At 54.7% G+C, this 24898-nt stretch overlaps 1 protein-coding gene across 1 annotated transcript in view; it reads right to left on the reverse strand.

Annotated features, from left to right (window-relative positions):
- LOC119101180 (protein couch potato) overlaps positions 1-23691 on the reverse strand; it is a 37986-nt gene extending 14295 nt beyond the window's left edge. Inside the window, exon 1 of the mRNA XM_037224459.1 lies at positions 23579-23691. Coding sequence (XP_037080354.1) covers positions 23579-23638 — 60 coding nt within the window. The 5' untranslated portion in view covers positions 23639-23691. The remainder of the gene's footprint in view (positions 1-23578) is intronic.
- Between the last annotated feature and the right edge of the window lie 1207 nt (positions 23692-24898).

Here is a 24898-nt window from a genome sequence, read left to right on the forward strand (position 1 = left end):
ACTATGCGTTACTGCCTTCTAGGTCACAGGTGATCTTTTTGCAAACATGGTCAATGAGGGGCAGTTTACAGACATCACCTTTCTGCCAGCCCGCTGGTCGCAATGCGCCAAACACTCGCAAACAGGACGTATGTTGCCGTGCAGACACACTGGCCGTCGTGACGAAGCCGAACCTTGGTGGAGTGCTGAAGCTATATTGACCATGCTCGCGATGTGGGGGAACGAATGACGGCGGGTTCGACTTTCAGGGAAACGTGTTCGCATATGGCCCGTAAGTGGGCCATTTTGCCGTTGGCTTGATGGCGTCATCCTCGTTACAGGGCGGCCGACAGTGTCGTCGCCGCATGTCACGGTAAAAGCCCTTTGCGCCTTTTAAATAGGATAAGAGTCGGTGGCAAAATGGATCCGTTGAAAATTCATTAAAATAATTAGATGATGGGGTCTGAGTGCTCGCGGTACGGAGTGGAATCAATCAAGTTCAGCACATCAGCTTAAGACCAGCAAAATTTTCGTGTCCGGTTGAACTGGATCTGTATTCTGAACCAACGATGCCGTGCCAAAGGCGAAAGAATGTAATTGGGTTCTGTTTTTTTTCATGAGGCCTTACAGCAAAGCGATTCAGGTCTGAACTTAAGGACAAGAATGTTGGCTGGTAGCCCACCGTGGGTGGAAGATCAAATGTTGCCCGGCATGAAAGAGCCTCCACAACATCGGTGAATCAGTGGCGTCAATATCATGTTCAGGTTGCGGGGGAAAATGTGTCTGGGCTTACATTTGAACGACGAAACTAAACAAAACGTCAGACATGAGATGGTTGAACCGCAACGTCTCAATTCATTCAAGAAAAGTGGAAATTGAGGGGTCAAGTTACCCGGCTGCACCCTCCACAACAACACCACCGGGAGAAAGAATCAATAAGATAGCCTTTGTGTGATGGTGAACTTTTTAAAATATGCCTGCACACTTTGTAGTGCTCCAGCCAAAAATATTAGGGGAGCAAGTCAATATTAGGGGAGCCAACTCAACATGGTTGGAAGGATCCTCATAAAGAACAAAACTCGACACCTGTGCTGTGCTATAAGAATTCTCAAGCCATATTTGAGGTGTTTTTTTGTAATATCTACGCAGTCCAGCGTGTAAGACTGCCATGCGCGGCCCTGTTTCCGGCGATGACACTGGTCGGCGGGTGAACGCCGAAAATGCGGGTCTCATCTCAGGAAATCAAGTCCGAAAACTATATATAACAAATTTGATGCTTGGCCGCTGAGACAGCAGAGAGTATGTCACTAAAATGTTGGACCCTCATGAACTTAGTGATAGAGTGTTGGACATGTCTGAACGTCCGGGGTAAGATATTCTGATGTTATATCTACACTTTTAGCACCGGTCAGATGAGCAAAAAATATAATAAGTATACCTGCAACACGGCTGCACAAGGCGGTCCTTAATTTGAAATACCCAGGAAACATATTGTACCAGCTCAGCACTCATTGGAAACCGTTCTGTCTACGCACTTGAATATGTTCTAAAAAGTTACTTTGTTCTGGAGTTTAAAAAGGGAATGGATCTCCAATCAGTAAGTGTCTAACAAGACGTATTTTTTCTAGATTATCACCATAATTATAAGCGCAAAATGTGTCACGCAAACCAACCAGCTGCAGATGGGCTGGTTGGCGGCATCCGCGCGCGCCATCTGTCGGTGACCGGCCGCAAGAGCTGGGCCGCCGCCGGGCGTGCTGGCCGGCGGGGAGAGGCATGGTTGGCGGCCGAGGGCGGGACCGGCGCCGCCGTGCCGTTCGGGACGCTAATGGCCGGCTGCCGCGCGGCCGTGACTCAGCCCGCCGCTGGCCGCCGCGTAGCTGTTGGCGGCCTCGCCACGCGCCGCACACTTTAATGGACAATAAATTTGTTTTGCGCTATGTGCAGGGTGCGGCAATGAGGCCCAGTTATAGCGCTGGCCGGCTGCAGACACCAGCAAATAGACATCGCGAATGATGGGCAGCACGCCACCATTCCATTGATGACCTGTTCCAGTTGGTTGTGTGTGCTTGTGCCTATTTCTACCGAAGATGTGAACTTTAATGTCACTTGTGGATACAAATGGGTCGAACACAGTGTGCTTGTGCTCATAAATCTACGTTATGAATGTGCTATCGGCGAACTACATTTTGTTGAGGACGTTGCTGGTCTGCATCTGCCCAAATTAGAATTGGAGCTGTATGTACCACGCTAACTTTTTAACGTTGCGTTTGTGTTACGATCTTGCTCGTGAGCAGGGGCGGCTCCTTAAAGGTGGGGGGGGGGGGGGGGCAGGAGGAGGCAGCCGGCCTCTTTGCAGCCGGCAGTGGCACAGAAGTGCAAACGTACCTGTTTGCTCCCCTCCAAATTTCAGGACGCCCATCATGCTGACAGGAAGCCACAGATGACCGAAAGAGACCACGTCCAACTGATGAGGCGCGCTTGAGGCTAATAGGAGACATTACCTGTTTCATAACAGGATGACCAGCATTAGGTCTCAATGGCCGACAAGATTCCCCAGATGATCAAAAGGAGGCCCCATCAAGACCCTGGAGGCTCGCCAAGCCTCGGGGAGGCCCGGATCAGGACTGGATGCCCGGCCAGGCCAGACGGTGCTTTTTCCAAGTTGTCCTTATCCAAAGGCACGTTGGGGGTTTAGGAAAGTTGGGAATTAGTTAGAGGTTTGGAATAGGAGCTCCTATACATCTGCTCGGTCACGTTTGCTGAGTGTCGGTGGTGCCAGTCCTATCACTGGATTTGATACTCATCGTCATGTTTGTTATTTGCGGACGCCTGGTGTCGCCACACTAGGCGGCAGACCATGGATGCGGCCCAGCCTGCAGCAGCGGCCTCAACAACACACAGTGGGCGGGCGCGGCCGCCCGCCGCTCGCCGCTTTCAACTGACGGACCGCACGTGCTTCGAGCACATGATGACGACTCCTGCCGAAAGATGGCGTCCCTGGCAACCGAGCTCCGTCGATATCGACACGATTGTTGTAGCAACCATTGCGAAGAGGTATGGATGCGGGCGCACCGCGCGGACGTGACAACTATATGAGCAGGCTTTGTCTAGCGACGAGGGCGTGCCGGCGGCCAACTGAGTAAACACTCCGCCATTCGTTTTGCACAAAGAAGGGGTTCAAGTCGTGGCAATAGAGGGTATCGGTAGCGTAGTGGTTGACACCCATTGCGCGTCTGGGAAACCAGAGGTGCGGAATTCGATTCCCCACGATGTCTGCCTTTCCTGTCAAGGCGAGGGGCGGGTGAGTGTGTCGTAAGGCCCCAATGTCGTTAATGAATTCGTCTCGTGGGCTTCATGCGCCGCCTACCGACTATCCAGACTCCACATCTGTTCTCAAAGATGGGCGCAATGAAAAATATGTCCATCAATCATGGAAGCATCACACGTGTGCCCGAACGCGCCAGCCGCCCTCTACCGCTTATTGTGCGCACAGGCCTTGATGATCGCAAGGCCAGAGCACTGCAGCTATGCCAAACTCAGATACTTACGCAACAGCAGACCTCTAACGGCCAATGTTGTGACACTGACTCTCCGACAGGTGCGGTATCGCGGGATGGAACTGCGCATGTACCACTCACCTGGAAAGGATGATGATACGTCAGATAACAACTCAAATGTTAACTCATCTGCAGCAAGTTTTATCGCAGAAGAATATCGCAACGGCACTGTACATCGCCTAGCCATGGCTGCCTCACCCGGCACGAGCAAGAATAAGTCACAGAGTGAGTCACTCATACCGAGCGATCTGCAGTCATGATTGGTCCTCGGCGAACTTCGAACTTGTAAGATTGCCAGTTTATGCCTGGGCTACTGCTTAATCAGATTGAGTTGCAACCACACCTGAATCGACTTAAAGTTAGGGATAGGTGTGTTCATAGCTCTAGATGGGAGCTAGCTAGAGATGTGAAAAACACTAGTTCCGAGACCCGCCAGAAAAGTCCATCTCCAGAATGATGGGAAGAACGCGATGTTTGCGATTTGCGCACTAGTCACAGGCCTCGTTGCCATGAGCAACAACAGAAACGAACGAAAGCTGCGTCAGCAAAAGCGCAATCAGGTTCCCTAACTCAACCTAAACAAAAAGATAACGGTGTCACTAACTGCCTCTCGTCGCACCAAGCCAGGGCTAAGGCTATCCTGGCGAAAAATATCGACGTCAACGTCGTTGGAGGTTACATTGGCCTTCCAGTTTGGTTGCTTTTTGGCGGACTCTTCATTGCCCGCACGTTTGGCTGTCAAACCCCGCACACTCCAGTTACATTCCGCCCATACTTGTCTTTGTGTAGCCACAAGCCGCGGGCACATTTCTGGATAGAATAGCAGCAACCGCGCCGTGCGCGCTGCCGGCCTTCCAAGGATGAGGACCAGGAGCGAACTTCAGTTTTCTGAGTACCAGCAGCTGAACAAAGATGAAGAGCTCAAGAGAAGGCGGTGAGAAGCATGCTGCCGAGCGGGAGCGTTGCCGACGGCCCAGCGCGCGCCGCCGGCGGTTCGGCTTGGCCAGCCAGCTGCATCCAGGCGGTGCAGGGCGTCACGAGCGGCGGCGCTCGCCGGTCGGACCGGGCGACGGCGAGCGCGCCGCTGGAGCGCGGCCGAGCAGGCGAACGGCCGAAGAGTCTGGCGCGCCCCGCAGGCCGCGGCCAGGGGGCACCACCCACACTAGGTCTCTGCCGGGCACGCACACTGCAGCGCGAGACTATAATCGACAGATGCAGCTTGTTGCATGATAATAGCCAAATAATGTCCATGTGAACAGCCGGTCAGCGATATCGCGCATCGGCTGTATTCTGAGAAAACATGATTCAATGAGCTTTCATGCAGGAGCGTGGTCGACTTAAGGTCCGTTGTCACGTTTATGCTCACACAGAGACTCCCCAATCGGTCCGCAGTAGCACATAGCTGACCTGTCCGGCCAGCAGTGCTGCCCAGCGCTGGTAAGGGAAGTGTGGCACCAGCTCGCCTCAGGACCCTGCTTCGAGTCCGAGTCGGCCGTCGGCGGAAACCCAGTCACCCGAACTCGTGCGGAATTGTAATGCGGTTCATGGCGAAATGCGGGGACAGACCGTGGCGCAGGTGGTCGCAATACATGGCAGGCAGAATACTGATGGGACAACTTCAGCGCCAGAACTTGGAACGATTCCTTTGAAACGTAAGCAACACTGGGAATCGTGCTAAGTCACCACTGAGAAAGCGTTTATTTCAAAGGGGTGGTCAGGTACCAAACATCTGAACGCGCTATGTCAATTTTGACCATTTCCCGAAAGATGGACATGAAAGGGTGAAAAATATATTTTGAACGCCCTCTTTTTACGCTTCCAGTCACCGTAGATGAACGAAAGCCAATATCTATTTTCGTTGTTCACCGGTCACATTCGATATCCTAGGATTTTTTTTTTCGTTGAGGTTCACCATATTCTAAGGTAACTGCAAGCAAGGCAACTTCACATCGGCCCCAAATGGTATGCCATTACTCAGCGTCAAAAAATTGTGGGAACCAGCCAAAAATTGAAAAGCCGTTTTTTATTTTGACAGTGGGCACGCAAATTACATGGCCAAAGCCCGATGGAAAATAAGAGTTTCAAGGTAGATTAGATCAACCTTACCTGCTCCCTCCTAACGGCTTTAAGAATGTGCCCCCCTGGCGAGGACCATGACTTCCACAGCTACCACAGAAAATGAGGGCGGAGGGGGGGGGGGGGGGGGGGGGGGGCAGCGCGTTACACCCTGTTTCCCATACTAGAGCGGTCATACAGATCTTTGAAAGCTTTCAACAAGTAGATATAGCCCAATACGCTTTGGTTGCAGACATAGCAGCTCACGCTTGCTTTTAAAAAAGGTGACGAAGGAGGTGGCTTCGTGCGATAAGAGTTGGATTTTTTACGCAAAGAAGGCGTCAAATTTCGGATTCCTGCTTTGCATTGGAGTTCAATGCTTGCAGTTTATCCAGGCATGTGCATGGGTATTTAGGCACGGCCGGGTTATTCATTAAAGCGAGGTTCAAAGCGTGTAGCATGAAGTGCTTCAATGCAATTAACTTCAAACGCAATTTCTACGACTTCGCCAATGCCACTTCCACAATGCATATTCCATGCTTTCCGCACAAATTGACGCAATGATATCGTACATTGCAAATGTAGTTGCACAGTTTTGTCCCGTGAAATGCCGAACCCAAAACTGGGTTAACAACAGTGCTGTGCGCATGACTGAACGAGCGTGACTAGGTCCGCGCTGGCTTAAGGCGGCACTGTGGGGATGTGGATTAACGTTACTTTTTTACGCAATGGAGGTATGTTTATGATTTTCAGCACGCATGTTGTTGATCTCATTTTGGTTAAGTTCTTAACAATGGGCCTAAATTACCCGGCTGGCTATTGTCGCATGATGAAAAACGCGTGGGAAGCACTGAACTAATTTTTCCAAACACGGCAACTGTGCAGACAATCCTAGGTTGTGCGAACTTTGCTGTTATTTGTGTAAATCGCCTCACATACACAGCATGGTACCACTGTAACCACCAAGCCCATGGTCGCGGCTAGCTAGCAACGAGAAATACACTTTATAACAGAAGTGTGACTTCGCATCATGCCAGGATTTGGCGATAACAACACATTTGCCCTACTAACCAAGCCATTATCTGCCCGCCGTCGCTCTCACTAAGCGCCAGCTATTGACAGCAGAGAACACCACGTCAATGAACACATTAGTGCATTGACATCATGTGCAACCAAGCGCTGAGCCGGGACGAACAACCGAGCGTGGAAATGGAGGATGGTGAGTGCTGCCATATGAACAGTCATTTTGTCAGATAGCAGACTCTAGTTTTGGCCGCTGTTGACCAATTAATGTGACAGTCGCGATGTCGATGATCAAAGTAAGCTAATTTCACTTTTGCAACACAACACGCACAGGATCTATACACCTTGCCCAGCAAGCAACATATATTTGTGTGCGGGCAGTTTCTGTGCTCAAGTTGGGAAGAAAAAAAACAATGTCGACGTCGGTTCATGGTGACTCATTATGCACGTTGCGCGGTCCATTTTGCATTCATTGTGCACGAAGCCTTACTGCTGAAGTGGCACTCGGCTGTCAACCATCCCGACCTAGATGGCAGTCCAACTGAGCCGTGCCAGCGCCGTCGCTGTGACATTGCAATGCTACGGCGACACGCGGGCGCGGTGACGGCCCAACTGAGCCGTGCCAGCGCCGTCGCTGTGACATCGCAATGCTACGTGACGCGCGGGCGCGGTGACGGCCCAACTGAGCCGTGCCAGCGCCGTCGCTGTGACATCGCAATGCTACGTGACGCGCGGGCGCGGTGACGGCCCAACTGAGCCGTGCCAGCGCCGTCGCTCTGACGCTGCAATGCTACGGCGACACGTCGGCACGGTGCTCGGTCAGTGTTTGCCAGATCAGCAAGCTCTGCGTATTTTGAAATACGTGGACGTAGAATGCTGCGTTTGTCGCCGGAAGCATAAATGTTCATATAATAAAGTGTGATGCTAGACTTAGTGCCGGGCACGTGGAGTTCAGAGAGACCAGCGATAGACAATGGAATCCGGGAATATTTGTGCTGTGCTGAATGGCGTGCCGTAATTCGTGCCGCTGTTTATTGAAAGCAGATAATATTACAGACCCCATGAGGATGACATCAATATAACTGTACTGCTAGCAAGACAATATGTGGTGATTACTGACGCAACGGTGCTCTCGACGTATGGATCTTTCGCCCTTGTCACGAGAACAGCTCACGCGTGTAGCGATCAAGACCACGTCGACTTGGGTTTCCGAGATCTGGACTCCCGAGCGTGCTCCGATTGTGAACCAGCGCTGGGTTGAAACGTTCGCCGGCGTCAGCGACGTGCTGCGGCTGCACCCAAGTAAACAGGGCACTCTGGCGGCACGGTGCATTCACGCGCTTTGGTGTTTTGGTTTTGGGATTTGATTTCTGAGGTAAAGTTAGTAAATTTATACAATGTAACCTTATGCAAGCGAGAGGGCTTGCAAATTCAAACATCTGTCAAGAAAGCATTCCTCTAACTCACACAGCGGCGAACAATGCGGGCTGTGGTCGTTGGGTTTCCTTATTCTGCATGCTGTTCCGACAATAATCACACGGCAAGGAAAGTTCGACTAACGGGAGCGCTGCTTACTCTAGCCGGCGAGCGCCCAGCCACTCCACCGTGCGAGTCTGCCGGCACCGGGGCCGACCCGACAGGAAGGCGCGCCACACGGCGGTGGGCGTGTCCGACGACGCGCGGACGCTGCACAGTCCGGGCACCTGTGTGGGATGCAACGGGCTGCGCTTGTGGATCGCCGCCGGCCAGCCCCGCCAGCAAGGCCCTGCCCATGACTGTACACCCGTCCTCCCAGCTCAAGCCCTGTCTGTGACTCTACAACCGTGGAGTCACGACACCCAGCTCAGATCGTGCCTGTAACTCCACGCCTGTGTTCCCAGCTCAAGCCTTGTCAGTGACTCCACACCGTCCCCTCAGCTCAGGCCCTGCCTGTGACTCCTCACCCATTCTCCCAGCTCAAGTTCGCCGTCATTAGCGCCCCACCGACCCCGCGTTTGCACGCAGACTCCGCGGTTTCGTGGCTCCCATAGATTTCAGAACTGCGAGGGGCTCCGTGAAGGGCTCCAGCGACACCAGCGCCGCCCGTCCTCCCTGTTGACGCAGTCGTCGCGCAGAATTCGCTTCATTGCGGCAACAACCACCGTGCAAAGGTTTGTCTTTAAGGCCATCTCAGCTTGGGGGAGAAAGGTCAGCGCTTGGCTCTCCGAGTATGAACAGGCGACGCGCTCGAGCAGCTCGTCCGGAGCGAACGAGGGGAGCACTGGATGGAATTGCAGTCGCAGGTGGGGCCAGGTGCCGACGCTCCCCGTGCTCCGTGATCGGACCGCATCGGATCCGTTCCAGACCAGCTAATGCACCGGCACATCTTGAGAGCGGGAGCGTCAACAGGCGCCTGGGACCCGACACTGCCCGAGCGGCGGACGACGGGTGGCGCCCGACAGTGGCATCAGTGGTCAGTGGCGCCTGGGACCCGACACTGCCCGAGCGGCGGACGACGGGTGGCGCCCGACAGTGGCATCAGTGGTCAGTGGCGCCTGGGACCCGGACACTGCCCGAGCGGCGGACGACGGGTGGCGCCCGACAGTGGCATCAGTGGTCAGTGGCGCCTGGGGCCGTGTCTGCACGCGTCGTCCTGACGGATCGCACGCCATGATTTGGTTCAGCGTCTGTCTGAATGTGTCTGGGTCGGCTCCGAGTCTGGCCCCAGACATATCAAGCCCTACTTATCCGATCGCATCGGATCGGATTTCATGCCCCTCCTCCCTCCCCCCTCCAGTCCGGTCTCCGCTCCGCGCTGTCCCGGCCCAGCCCGAGTTTGAGTCAAATGAGGCGGACATCCGTTCGCGGCGACCCGCAGCTCCTCGCCGCGTCGGCTCAGTGGACCGACAGCGCCGGGCCAGCCGCCACTGATTTCACCCCGACCGCTGCATTTCCATTTCACCGTGCGGTGCGGCGGGCCGGCCAGCGGCGACGGCTGGCCGGCGGCGCGGTCAGCGGGCGGGCGGCGCGCCGGCCCCCAGTCGAGGCCGCCACAGCGCGGCGCGCCGTGGCGGCCGCCCAACAATGGGCTGGGCCGTGGCGCTGTGTGCAGCATGGCACGCCACAGACCGGCGCTTTGGTGTGCTGGGGCCCAAGTCAATAGACTAGGCGAATAGCCCGGTATATACCCTGGGTGGAGTGTCAACGTTAGGCGCTATAATACAGCTGGTGACGCGAGATGCTTTGAGTTCCATCGAACTTGCTTGGAAGTTCAGTAGGTTTAGGTGATACTTCACACAGAAGATTTCCAGGCCTTGTCTCGCCACTTTCCAAGACTTTTAAGCAGTTATTGTCAACGACCATGACACCGATCCGGCTGTACGGTGTCGAAGGGCGGAGGACTATCACCGGCGACAATTCCTGTACGGACTACGGCTCGCCGTACAGCTGCAGTCGGCGCCGTCGACCGGGACCGGTGCGGAACGGCCGGCGCGCACCCCTCCCAACGCGGCGCCACCGCGCCGTCCGTCGATGCGGCGGGCCGTCATTACCGACGGAGACCGCGGGGCTTCGCCGTCGTCGGTGCCGGCGGCCGCCGGGGGCGACAGGTATCGGCGCCGTCAGTGGCCAGCTACCACGCTCGCCGGTGCCGTCGGGCCGCCGACGATGGGCCGGCACCTAGCCCGAAGGAAGGATCCCTTGTGCTTCCGGTCCCAGCGCTGCTGCCGTCCCTCATCACTATGTGTCAGCGAACACTGGACACGTGTTGGACACACTGCACGTCTGCACCGGGAATTTATTGCATTGGGGAAACCAAATAATTTCGTAATTGTCTCAAAATGAGGTGATCTGTCATTTCACATTAACGCGATTGGGGACAGATGGTGTTTAATGATCGCAGTTGAACTTGCATGCCGTTAGGTATCTAGCAGCAAATACCCAAAATGTGTTCGGTCGAGTAAAGTTGTCTTCATTCCTGTCTACACCTCGATCAAGTCGCTCATAGCAACTGCCAAAGTGAGACTGCTTCCACAAGAGCCAGTGACGACGAGCTCTTGGGGTGTCCGTGCTGGCAGTGCGGCTGGACGCCCGGGCGTGCCGGTCAATACCGTGATCCTATTGCCCAGAGCAAACAGGCGGCCGGCGGTGATTGATAACCGGAACACGAGGACCTCCGATCTCTGACCACTCTCCGGGGCCAGAGCGGCGAACACTGGCCGCCCGCGGGGCTGCGGCCGACGCGTCTTCCGATGGTCCTTAATACAACCTCCGGCCAGTCTTTCGGGACCTAGGGAGGGGCCACGTTCCCCCTGTGCATCCCTCTTGCCTGTGCCACTTGCAGCCGCGCACCAATCCACGGTCCGCGGACGACGTACCAGTCCACTGTCTATGGACGATGCACCAGTCTACGGCCCGTGGACGACGCACCAGTCCACAGCCTGTGAGCGATGCACCAGTCCACAGCCGGTGAACGACGCACTCGTCCACAGTTTGTGACCGATGCACCAATCCACGGTCCGCGGACGATACGCCAGTCTACGGCCCATGGACGATGCACCAGTCTGCGGCCCGTGGGCGATGCACCAGTCCGGCCCATGGACGATGCACCAGTCTATGGTCCGCGGACGATACGCCAGTCTACGGCCCATGGACGATGCACCAGTCTACGGCCCGTGGGCGATGCACCAGTCTACGGCCCGTGGACGACGCACCAGTCTACGGCCCGTGGACGATGCACCAGTCCAGTCTGTGACCGATGCACCAGTCTACGGTCCGCGGACGATACGCCAGCCTACGGCCCGTGAACGATGCACCCGTCCACAGTCTGTGGCCGATGCACCAGTCCACGGTCCGCGGACGATACGCCAGTCTACGGCCCGTGGACTACGCACCAGTCTACGGCCTGTGGGCGACGCACCAGTCTAGGGGCCGTGGGCGCCGCACCAGTCTACGGCCCGTGGGCGCCGCACCAGTCTACGGCCCGTGGACGACGCACCAGTCTACGGCCCGTGGACGACGCACCAGTCTAGGGCCCGTGGGCGCCGCACCAGTCTACGGCCCGTGGACGACGCACCAGTCTACGGCCCGTGGGCGCCGCGCCGCTGCCATTGGTTCCGGCGGCCGGTCGGTCCGCCACTTATTGAAAACTCACGATGACCTATAAGCCGGGCACGTGACATTTGGGGCTGGTGGGGCTATCAAACTAGTGGCGACGGCGATGGGTCTCATCGGCATGGGCGTCGGGCACAGGTGGAGGCGGGGGGAGTGGGAGGGGGAAGGAGGATGTCGGAGTACGGCGGTAAATACGCGCCCGGAAAGAGACGGCGAGAGCACGGGCCTCGAAGGGTGGTGAAAACGCGGGTCTAGAAGAGTGTTCGTGAGCACGTCCTGGGAGGGTGTTGACTAGCACGGGCCTGGAAGGATGGTAGCGAGCACAGACCTGGAAGGATGATGGTGAGCACGGGCCTGGAAGAGTGGTGGTGAACACGGACCTGGAAGAGTGGTGGTGAACACGGGTCTGGAAGAGTGGCGGCGAGTGAACCAAACCAATTGATTGAATTTATATCTGGGACCAGCACCCACGGTAACCAATGCTTACTGCTTAATCCATCATCCACTATCATCCGATCGCCATCGAGCCATCATGTGATCGCGATCGAGCCATCATCCGATCGCGCAATGCCAGGTCAACGGCAAATATTGTGGTGGAAGTTAAACGCAACACATCAGGCACGGTCCGTCCAACTCTCTGACGCCACCTGGCCTTCAGTGCGGCCGGCGCTGCTATCCCGTATGTCATCCCAGTCAGTGGCGAATGGTGAGCGCATGGTTTGACTACAACCCATGACGCCACGGGTGGATGGATCGAACGACATACGCCCTAACCAACGAGCTCCCGGAACGGACGCTGGCTTTGGCATTGGGTTGACATTGGCCGGCGAACAAGGGCATGTAACGGTGCCGGAAAACAGGGACTATTTAGGACGCTCCATACGCGTATATGACTTCCGGAAAACCTACAATGAATAATGGCACGGTGACATCAATGACATACCGAGCACGCAGCCGAGCAACACAGACCAAGCAAGGTAATGGCTGGAATATTGGATGATTCGGTTGCCCTCGCTTCCTTAAAATAACACGGATCAAACTAGTAAGAACAAAACAATATAGTCACAGGATGTAATGATTGCGTGGTAGACATCATTATGTGTCCAGACATCCCTCGAGTTGGATCAATGTTTGCGGCAAACCCTGCTTCAAAGCTCGAAAGCTCGACTCACAACCTGTCTCAATAAAAAAATCCTCGAACCATAGACTCCTCCGACGGAGGCGGCTTGTGCAAGCGAACTCTTTGCCTTTTGGCAGCCAATGGTTTTCACCAGCCCGCTGCATGACTACACTGGCAGCCTGCACCCCGCCTCTCGCACGAAGAGGTTGAGCAGGGGGTGACGGCACAATGCCAGGAAGCGGGGTGGCCGGGCGGCACGGCGTCGCGTGCTGCCCGCACGGTAATCGTCGGCCCCGGGCCCCACCGGCGCACCTCGTCACAGGCCGCCCCCGCCCCGGGCAGACTCCGCACGCACGCGCCCGTGCCGCGCCACCGCAGCCGCCGGCCCGCGCCTGCGGCAGTCACGGGACCGGCCGCCCCCAGCCGCAGCCGACAGGCTCAGCCGGTCACGTGATTATGGGTGGGACGGAGTGGATGGTCCGTTGTGCCTTTGGGGAATCACGCTCAGCTGGCGTTCGCTGAGGGCTCGAGTTTCTCGTACGAAATGAACTCGTGCACGAAAGGGTCATCCTCGTCACAGAACATGTCGTGCACCGAAGTCCCATTATGTGCACTGTATCCTAGGCATGAGTGGTGCCCATGTTTCGGTACGGGTTTTGTCACTGGGCACGCCCAGTCGGGCCGGCCTCTGACCAGGACGTCCGTCCCAGGCACGGGCCGGCGCTCTGTCGGCTGACGGACGGCCGCTGGGCGATCAATAGCCGCTACCTGTGCCGCCTCCAGTCCCCCAGCGAGCCGCTCGCAGCTGCGGACGGCGGAGAGGCCGCCTCCGCAGCCGGGCACGGACAGGCTCGCAGGCAACGAGGGTTCGCACGGGAAGCCAGGGAGCACGGCAGGCAGGCAGCATTGGGAGGCGCGGACGGACGGGCGTATTCACAAGGCTCGCGGGCAACGAGGGTCGCACGGGAAGCCAGGGAGCACGGCAGGCAGGCAGCATTGGGAGGCGCGGACGGACGGGCGTATTCACAAGGCTCGCGGGCAACGAGGGTCGCACGGGAAGCCAGGGAGCACGGCAGGCAGGCAGCATTGGGGGGCGCGGACGGACGGGCGTATTCACAAGGCTCGCGGGCAACGGGGGTCGCACGGGAAGCCAGGGAGCACGGCAGGCAGGCAGCATTGGGGGGCGCGGACGGGCGTATTCACAGGCTCGCGGGCAACGAGGGTCGCACGGGGAGCCAGGGAGCACGGCAGGCAGGCAGCATTGGGAGGCGCGGACGGACGGGCGTATTCACAAGCAAGAAGGGCCGCACGGAGAGCCGAGGAGCATGACAAGACGGGCAGACCGGACGGGGACGCTGGGAAGGAGGGACACGCGGAGATGTAGGAAGGGAGGACCGAAAAAGTGGAAAGGGAGGGGGAGGCTAGGAGCAAGGGTGGAGAGGGGTAGAAGCAGAGCATGGTATAAGGCGGAAAGGATGCTCTTTTCAAATCCTGGACGGTGACACTCACCATACCTGGCCGCCAAGCAATTAGAAGGGGTCGGTAGCAGGTACGGCTCGTATCAGTACTAGTCTAACTGTGTAGCCTCATGAGGGCAAAACGCTTGGTCTATAGCAGATTGAAGAAAACAGTAGTCCCGTTCGTATTGTGGTTACAACGCTACCACACCGCTACCTCAGAGTTCACGAGAAATTTGAGCTCAACGCCACTGAAGCAAACACGTCATTGAACTTAACTGACAACTGACGAACAGAGGGACCTGATATCCTAAGGACGCCACCCGGGGTAAGCATTAGTGTGCACACTTGTTTCCAGAAGGAAATATATGCATGTGATGCAATGTTCACGCCAGCCCTTAATCTGAACGGATCCCACAGCCCGACGTCAGTGCCCTGACCCACTGTCTACAAGTTGCGAATGATGTTCCTTGCCCGTAACGATTCATCGCCATCCTCATGTGACACAGCCGTGATGCTCCAAACGAGCTCCTTACAATCAATACGATTGATAACGTATGTTATGAATGCGTTTTAAAGCTGAGGGATCTTTAGACCCCGCGCGTAAAAATCCACAGCGTGCAGTGAGCGCATTAGCGTAACCGCCCGCCTCAGATATGCTAATGACGACCAGACCATGGCCAAACGACGATACGGTGTCCTCTCGCCTGCAATGGCCACCAATTACGACACTCCTGCCCTGTCTTTTTGCCTGCAGTGGCAATGGCTTGGCACTGCGACGGCAGGATACGGCACTGCGGTGTCGGTGGGGCGACACCTGCAGTCGTTACAGGCCTTTCCGGGAGCAGGCGCAACGGTGGGCTATCATTTTATGGTGACTAGGCATCGCCCATCTTTATGACATTAGCCATAAAGCGTGCCTATCATTCGGCATGACATGGTTAAACCTGATAAGGTAGTTTCCCGTTAACACAGAAACATGTACGTTGTCGCTGTTCTCAATACTGTGCTCTAAATGAGACGAGCGATTTTCTTTCCAATATGAAAGTTAAAGGCTGTCCTTATGTGTTCTGCATACGTTGTAAGAAATGTCCCCATCACAGAGCTCACAGTACCAAAAACATCCAACGATAATTAGGTGCCAGCATTGATGACATTTAAAGAGCAACCTTTGCTCCCCACGAAGACGAGAAAATCTCTCAGGGGGGCGCCACCCGGACAGGAGTAGATTAGTGCTACCACGTCCCAGATGTAGAAAACTCGCCCCGACCCGCAGCGCAAATATGAGAGACCGCCTCACCCAGCACGGCAGCTTCTCTTTTAGTGGTTATGGGACTTAAAACGTTCCAGCAGGAAGTCTGTAAATTGCGTGTTCTGGTACACGCCAGCAAAGGCTTGCTTGAAAGAAATGGCCCTTTGTGCCATCATCCAAAAAGACAGTGCAGTGAGACAACCCAGTAAACATCTAGCAGCAAAGGCAAATGTGTTTGCATGCTGAATCCCCAAAGCATACCTGTTCCGCCGTTTTGCCACTTCTACTTGCAGAACTACGGCTACCAATGCATCTGTTGTGTAAAGTATGGCAGAAATTTATTTACCAAAAAAAGGGTGTGTGATGGCATGGAACAGTTATCGTAGCTCCAGTGGGCAGGTTGCTGGTGAAATCGCTCAGTGACTGCATCCAAGTCATACCTTTTTGTCGACGGGTATTGTGTGTTTAGCTTCCAAACATCTTCCTTGTAAGATTTTTAAGCTAGACATAAAACTAGCAGCACATTGCCGGTTGTCCCGAACGCAAACACTATCGATACATTTCAATGAACATCGGAACAAGCATCAGATATGATGAAAAAGGTTTCTTGTAGCTGTTGATATACTTGTAAGTGAAAACACTGCTCTCAACAACAATACAATTTCTCTTTAAAAAACATGTTCCTCACTATGTCACTGTTTGATTATGTTATCCTACCTTGTGTAACATTGATTTAAAGCTAACGACTCTCCCAGAAATACCCTGCTCATCTTCGCGGGCCTATGGCTCAGAAACCAGAGGGGCTTGGATCTTAAGAAGGGCAGGGCTGTGAACTGCACCGAAAAGTCTTTAATATGGCTTTTTCAGTTCAAAACTCTATACATATGTGGAGCACTCCCTTTACCTGAAGCCTGACCGGCCTGGGCGGAGGCCGTCCCGGCTGGTGATCAGGGAGGCACGCAGACAAGTGAGGCATGGGACGTGGGTCAGACCCATCTCATGACAAACATATCAACAGGCTGACGGCAGTCAGTACAGTTTAGCTGCACGGGCTGGTGGCAGTTAAGTTGCATATAACACAGATAAGTTGTTGCAGTGTAGCTATGTTGCAGCCAGTTAACGTCGCACAAGTGACTGATAGGACATGCTAATGTCTGATCAGTAGCAGGCTAGCAAACAACCAAAATGCAGTTACTGTTACACCAACGTTGGGACGAGAATAATGATGTCTTCCACCGCACGAGCTTAGCATAGCGGCTCACAAGTTCCTAGGTAGTATTTTTCCAAATAGAACAGATTTTCCATGCCTTTGACCCGGGGGATAACCACCATGGAAACAGCGCGCCCGTGGGATCGAGGCTTCAGCATAATCAGGGTCGAATGACGCCGAGATAAGCACAGACCGTTGCCGTTGGCATCAGGTCACTGCCCCCTCCCGCTGACTTCGCACTTCCTCTGACCTCCTTATTCTCATGCCAAGTTGTCATCATATGCAAAATAAAATATGTTTTAAGCTACAGGTTCTTTTGAAAGCCGAACGCTATCCAAACTGCCAGGTATCTCTTTACCTCTGGCGAGGCCATCTAGATGACAGAGTGGGACAATTTAAGGAGTGATCTAGACTTGTGTAGTGCTTTTAACTGAAATAGCCATATTGAAGATCACTCTGTGCATTTCATAGCCCCGCACTTTCAAAAGGGAGTGTTCCACATTGATATGAGGTTTTGAACTGAAATAGCCATCTTGAAGACCGTTCTGTGCTGTTCACAATCCTACTCTTCTAAAGATCCAAGTCCCTCCATTTTCTGAGTTATATCCCCGCGGATATGGACAAAAGTAAATTGGGGAGCGTATTTCAGTCACCTTGACATTCATGACGTAGTAATGCCATTCAAATCCTGCCAGTTCATGTCGAGACGTTCATACCTGGTGTTCGCGAACGCGATTTTCAGCTACAACGGCGATCAATCGCCTCTCAATCAATGCTGTACAAGGTATGATGACGTAATCAAACAATGACGCATTGAAGAACACATTTACTTTACAGGAAATTGTGCTGTCTAGACAGTCTTTTCCACTTAAAAAGTATACCAATATTTATAAATGAGCTTGTTTTATCACATCTGATGCTTACTTTGATATAATCAAATGTGAAACAGTTTCTTTAAGACCTAAGCCCTTCTTTTTTTTCCCAGCCGCATGCCAGCGACGGTGTGCAGATTTTTCGGGGAGACTATTTCAAGGTCACCAAGGTACCCACGACGTCACAATAACGTATTTTAATCCTGCCGTTTTGTTGGCCACGTGGCGATCAAGGCCAATAAAATATAATCGGCGATTCGTTCATGTCTGGCGTTCGTGACCACGATTTCCTGACATGACGGCCGCCAATTGGCTCTCAATCCTTGTTGTGCAAGGTACGATGACGTAATCGAATAATGACGTATTGCGGAACATATTAACTCGACAGAGATATTGCGTTGTCAAAAGCAGCCCATTCCACTTTAAAGTATACCCATAGTTATAAATGGACTTATTTCAGCATATCCGATGCTTGATCCGACATCTTCAAATGTGAAACGTTCCCTTTAAGCATGCATATCTACCCGGCATTCCTAAAACCGCTACCATATGAACTGGGGCGGAAAGGACTAAGGCCCAGAGAGGCGAACGTGCTCGACGAATGCTTCATTACCAACGATTGGTCGGGATTCCGTTGCACCCGCGCGCCACCAGTAGCTCATAACCGGTTCATTATGTTCTTGGAACAAGCGGGTAAATAAAAATTAAATCAGAAAAAGCGGTATAAATTTCTTTCCTCGAAAACTACATCTCTTTATTCACCATGCATAAGTCTAAGACGCTATTTCGTTTTAGCTTTGAATGTATGAAAGACACGTATATTCCCAGCTGACGTGGGACACGCAAATGTGCCATGAAAATAAGTACATGTGCGCAGTAACTTTAACTCAGAGGTGACCACTGATCGATGGCACACAGCACATGACACACTGAAAGGCTCATAGGCAGGGGCATAGTCACTGTTGCCTTTAAAGACGGATTCAAAACTCCGGGATTCTTCCACGGCCTCTACTCTAACCCTTGGATGTGGGGATTGATAACTTAAATTTCGTTGAAGCATATCGCATGACACTTGAGCCGATCGAAATCAGACACTTGGTTCCGGAGCTCTCCGGGGAGGGAAGTTGGGGAGGGGGCAGAATCTGTAGCGCAGGTTTTTCGATACCACATCAGTACAGATAAGAAGTCAAGTTGGGTTGAGTTTGACGGAGCAGCTTCGTCGCTATAATGTGTCGTCTACCATTGTTGACGACGTACAAGTGCTCATTACCCATGACGTCACAAATGACGTCATGTCGCGACTGCACTTCACTTCGAACACCAATGGGGATGCAACCTTGAATGGAAACTGCGGTACTGACACAAGCAGGCGGCACGCCCAGCTTTGCGGCCCATTGGGTCCCACGCGATGTCAAACAGCGGGGAAAGGAACTAGTCACGACCGAAAGAGCATCGAGCGCTGAAGCGTGAAATTACGCTGCTGTCAGTCCTCCCCCCCCCCCTCCCCCGACAGGGGAAATGCCCTCGGCGATACCCATCGATCGGCATTGCATTGGCTCCCAGTGGTCAATTGATGATCCTCGAAAGCAGATGAGGTATACATAGCTGATTCCAGTCAGGCGAAGCTCATTCTGACCAACGGTAGCCATCGTGGAGCTTTACACCTGGTGGTCTGGAGCTTTACACCTGGTGGTCAAAGCTTTACACCTGGTGATCAAAGCTTTACACCTGGTGGTCAAAGCTTTACACCTGGTGGTCAAAGACGGGCAAGGCGCCTTGCACAGCGTGAGACGAGCATGGCGACTGCAGATGTAAGGACTATACCAGTTGTACTCCTGCCTTGCGCCCCGTTATATTATGCCTTGTGCTCCGTCACACGATATACTGAACAGACAGTGTAAGCACCGCCCTTCCCTCCCCTCCCCCCCCCCCCCCATCTCAACTCTGCAGATTTTACGTTACCCCAATGGTGTTGCATTGGAATAAAAACACTTGAAGGCCTGTATGTCCCACCTTTCCCAACTTTTGACCCGTAGCGGAGTCTTTTAATCACGCACCTAATTACAAATACTAAAATTGTATCACCGATGCATTGGAATGTGTGTATTCATGAATGCTTAGCAGGAAGATCAACACTAATTTAGCTTGGACACACTAATCCCAAATCACATCACTTGCTAGTGGCTGCGTCCCAGGCCTCATCTGACTTTTTTAACTTGTTTTTATTCGCGTCTTCCGTGAGTATAGCCTCATATGAGTCATACACAAATATTGCAGATCGACATTAGCGATGTGAGGAAGGGTATTGGTCTGTGTAGCCTAATCTCCGCTACCATGTATTGCTCGGTCCAGGATTTCGTTTACGAGACTGACTTCGTAATGTATACCATAGCTTGGCCACAAAACACATTAGAAACGTGCTGATGAGATAGTACCACGAGCGCAGTGTTGTAAGATAAGTTGAGGGAGTCAAACGAGGAGAGAACGTTTAAACATGCGCCAAAACACACCAAAAACATTCTGCTTTGCTCTCTGATTTTAACCCAGTTTCTTCTCAAATATCGGGGTGATTGGGGCCCTCCAACGAGAGACAGAGGAGATTTGTGTCTGTCGATGGTGTGGTGCTGGAACGCATAATTTAGAACGTATTTATCACATCATTTACAAACTTCTTTGATCAGTAATATGAGCATGAACATGAACAAAGTCTGGGAAATACGTTTGGTATGGTAGTATTATTTCAGTTCAGTCCGCGTCACCAGCTGACAGCCGCTTACGTGGCTTCACCTCTCTGCAACACGGCTGGCGGTCGTCCCGGCCGTCTCCGGACGGTCACCGGTGAGTCGACATCGGGCCGTGGTGCCTCCCGGCGGGCCGGCGAGACTGCCGCGGACGACGGACCCCGCTCGCTCCCGCTGATGGCCTCTGGGCCCTCCCGAGTGGCCCGCTCCACCCGGCGGCACCCAGCTCCAATCAATGCCGTCCGCAGCGGCGACGAGCGCAGCCTGAGGCCGAGCGGGCCGACCTTTCCGAGACTTTGTCAGCGCTCGCTCGGCGGCCGAGCTTAAGAAATTAATTGGGATGGAAGACGAGAACCGAGCAAACTTGCAACCAGACGGTTTCGACACGGCTGGTTGGAAGTTATAGTTATGCCCGGGAGCGCGGATCAATAGCACAGGGGACAGCATAAAATACCCTGAATTAGTCTGTCGTTGAACAATCAGGTATGATAGGCGTCGGCGGGTATCTTGCACTCCGTATTACCTCACGGCACAAGTGATGGTAAACGAATAAACGGGCTCTTGCAGCTCCGGTTTAAACAACAGACAGCACCTGCACGCCATTGTGACTAGGATGGTGCCTTATTGGCATGCGTGCATGTGAGACAATATTGGCACATTAGTATCACCACGATGCTGCAAAAATATGATGCAGACGAAGAGAACATGGGCCAGGCACATCCGCTGCAGTATCCGACCAACAACTGATGAGGACCAGTTGGCGAGTGTCGTGACGATATCTAGCCAGAGCCAGACAGTCACGGGCTAGATACTGGCCAGGCAGTGGCGAGGTGACAGCCAGTGGTGAGATACCGGCCAGACATTGGCGAGTTACCGGCCAGACAGGGACCAGATAAAGGCCGGGCAGCGACGGGTTACTGGTCAGACAGCGATGTAACGTCATTCAGAGAGCGGTACGATGCTGTTCGGACAGCGGTATGACGCAGGCCAGACAGCAACACAACGCCGACCGACAGAGATATGACGCCGTCCAGACAGCGGCGTGACGCCGGCCACACAGCGGCATGATGCCGGCCACACAGCGACATGATGCCGTCCAGACAGAAGTATGACGTCGACCAGATAGCGGCGTGACGCTGGCCAGACAGCGGCATGATGCCATCCAGGCAGAGGTATTACGCCGGCCAGACAGCGGCATGACGTTGGCCAGACAGCGGCATGACGCCGGCCAGATGGCAGCATGGCGCCGGCCAGACAGCGGCATGGTGCCAGCAGCATGGCGAAATGGAGCCGGCCAGAGCAGCATTATACTGCTCAGAGCCGCGACACCGGTCGGACACCGGCGAGACCCCGCCCGGGCACTGACGTGCCATTGGGCAGGCAGCGGCATGACACCGTGACGCAGGCCGGACAGCGGCGTGACACGGTGAGCTGAGGCGTGTCTGAGTCGTGCGGGCGCGGTGACACGGCGCCGTCAGCGGGGCATGGCGGCCGCCTGCAGCCTGCAGCCGGCGCCCGACCCCGGCTGCAGGCCGAGTCGGCCCACCGCCGCCGCCGCCGATGATTCAGGACAATGGGAACGGGGCACACGGCACTGCCGGCGCCACCGCGCTCCCGCCCATCGAAACGCCACGCTTCGTGAGCCACGTGGGTATTATGGTGTCCCGTGGAGTCGGCTCGGAATGTGGGCGCGGAAATTGCATGAGTGAGTTTGACGCAAATACGCTGGTATATCCGTAGATGAAGAATGCTGGGGAAAGTTGGTGTAGCGAAGCTGCTGGAATGAACATACCGCAAAGCATAAAAATAAGTTTTGTATATTTTGAAGAAAGTTGGTGTGGCTATCGCAGATATATCTGTCCTATAGCGGGTAGGTCAACATCATCACCACCCAGATGTTTTGCTGATTAGGCAAACAAACATGGTCGTGCCTTTCGTGCACAAATGTGCTGCTCCCTTGTAAAATGCATTGCTATCTGGGCGATAACGATTACGCCAACCTCTTAATTTTATTCGGTAAGCCGTAAAGGTACCTGACATCCAATAATAATATACAATATAATAATAGTAATGATATAATGATATATAATAATAATAAACACAAACAATAATACTAATAATACGACAATAATAATAATAATAAACACGTTATGCAACCTCAGCCGCGCTGGAAATCTACTGCAGACCTCCAGTACCAGCGCGCAGTACAAATTCTCTCAGCGAAGAACACCGAAGAGCAAGCCCCAAGTTCCCAGAGCTCGACGCACGCCGCGCTGCAGAGGAGGCACCGCTCCCAATCGCAGGTGGCCGCTCGGGCGGGGTGCGATCTCCGTGGCCGCTCAGTCCGCCGCGCTGCCGTCTCCAGCCGGTCGCCCTAGGACGCCGGCAGACAGCTCGACCTGAGCTCGACCCGAGCGGGCGCCGGCGCGTCAGGCTCACCGCCGCCGTGGCTCCGGTTCAAGCATCCCTCGACCGGGATTTCGTCAGATGGCTGAGCCGGTAAACTTCCTGCCATTAGAGCGAGCGGCGGCCGCCGTCGGCGGATGTCGTGTCGGCTGCATATCGAGCCGGCCGGATCATGTTGTATGGGCTCCGCCAGCGGCGCTCGCCCCGCACGGCTTCCGCGCGCGGCCCGGGGCCAGGCAGGCCGTGTCGGTCACCGGCGCTGCACTGCGCCGTTTTTGTAACGCAAGCCGCGATCGCGCAGCACGGCGTGCGGAAAAAACGCGCTGCGCTGCGGTAATGGGCCGGTTCCGGGCGCTGCGAGTGGCAATTTGGCGGGTTGATAGCGCGCCATTTCGCGGCCACCGCGGCGTCCAGGACAGAAGCGCCACCGATTCGCCGGAGCGGTCCGTGACGAGCTGTGGCAGCAGGGAAGCATGTGCTGCCTGCCAGGGAACGACGCCCGCCAAAACGTGTCTGATCAGACAGCAGTGGCGTGGCAGCTCGGCCGGGCTGGTGGAGCCGGGGGCAGCCGGAAGTCTTCGGCGCCGGCCCCCGAGCGGATCGTTACCGCCGGACCCGTGTCCGTGAGGCCGCGGCCAGCGGCACCCCTAATTAGCGCCTCCAGCGGCGGGGACGGAAGCGATCGACCGGCGCCCTGGGAAAAACGACGCCACCGACCCGGCGCGGCCGCCAGCTGAGCAGCTGCATTCCTCCGTGATCAATACGGCGCCCCCACCTGGTGGCGCAGCGGCGCCGCCCGCACGTGCACTCACCTCCTCGTCGCCGAGAGGGCTGAGGCCTGCCTCCAGGCTGGGGCTGAGGCAGGCGTCCATGGTGGCCGGCGCGACCGTCTCGCTCCGGCTCTGCCGTGGGCGGCCGGGCTCGGCCCGACAGTACGCGTGCACGGCGGTGCTGCCGCTGCGGCGGCGCGGCGGTATCTGGCCGTGGCGGCGCCGTGCTCGGCGCAGCACGTCGGCAGGGGCGGGTGCGGATCCGGCCGCACCGCCGGCCGTCGCCGCCGCGCCGCTGCGATGCCCGGGCGCGACGCGCAGGTGTGCGGTACGGGCGTGACGAGTGTTAGACACGACATCAGGCGTAGGCTCCTAGCCAGACAGTCGGCGCCTGGCTGGTTGTCAGCCTGTTGGCAAGTTTTAAAGCTGATGCACTCGCGTATTGCCGGCGATGGCGGTTCGTGCCCGTGTATATACTGCCAACATATCCAGGCGCCTGTGTGAGCTTCAGGAGTCACACATTTTTTTTTTTTGAAAGCGCTTTAAAGAGCGACAACCACTGCAACACGGTGTCATCATAAATTAATGCTGCAGCATGCGTCATTAAAGGGAACGTTCCACGGTCGAGGCTATTGAAGCGAGCATCAGACATGATGAAATGAGCTCACTTATAACTATTGGTATACATTTAAGTAAAAAACTGTTAAAGACAGCACAATTTCTTTGTTAGGTAAATATAACCTTCAATACGACATTGCTTGATTACGTCACCGTGCCTTGCGCAACGTTGACTGCGAGCCGATCGCCGGCCGTTATATCTTAACATAGTGCGCACGAACGCCAAATATGAGCGACTGGACAATTATACCTTCCTGGCCTCCATTGCCGGAAGGCTAATGGAATGACAGGATTTGGATAATGTTATAATTGCGTCATGGGTGCCTGGGTGACTTTGAAGCAGTCTTCCCGAAAAGCCAGCACATCGTCACGGGCGTTAGCTCAGAAACTGAAGTGTTCTAGATCTTAAGAGGGGCGGGGCTGACAGCTGCACCGACTGATGTTCAAGATGGCTATTTCAGTTCAAAATCCCATGTAAACGTGGAACGCACCCTTAAATTACGAAAATTTCCCATAGTGCACATGGGAGTGGCCTTCCCAATTTTACTGCAATCTGAGAGGTCATCAGTTGATCCGAGGCGTCCAACTTGGCCCCATTGTGACCATAGTAATCCATGCGGCATGCCGGTATTCCTCCTGTCTTTTTCGGTGCATGGTGAAAAGCAAGGGTAGGCGGAGGAAACTCCGGTCATTCGCGGTTAGAACAATGCTGCAAACATTCCGGGCGTAATCTCCACCACCATC

The sequence above is a fragment of the Pollicipes pollicipes genome, unplaced genomic scaffold (assembly GCF_011947565.3).
Source record: "Pollicipes pollicipes isolate AB1234 unplaced genomic scaffold, Ppol_2.1 Scaffold_4881;HRSCAF=5763_pilon_pilon_pilon, whole genome shotgun sequence".
Lineage (NCBI taxonomy): Eukaryota > Metazoa > Arthropoda > Thecostraca > Pollicipedomorpha > Pollicipedidae > Pollicipes > Pollicipes pollicipes.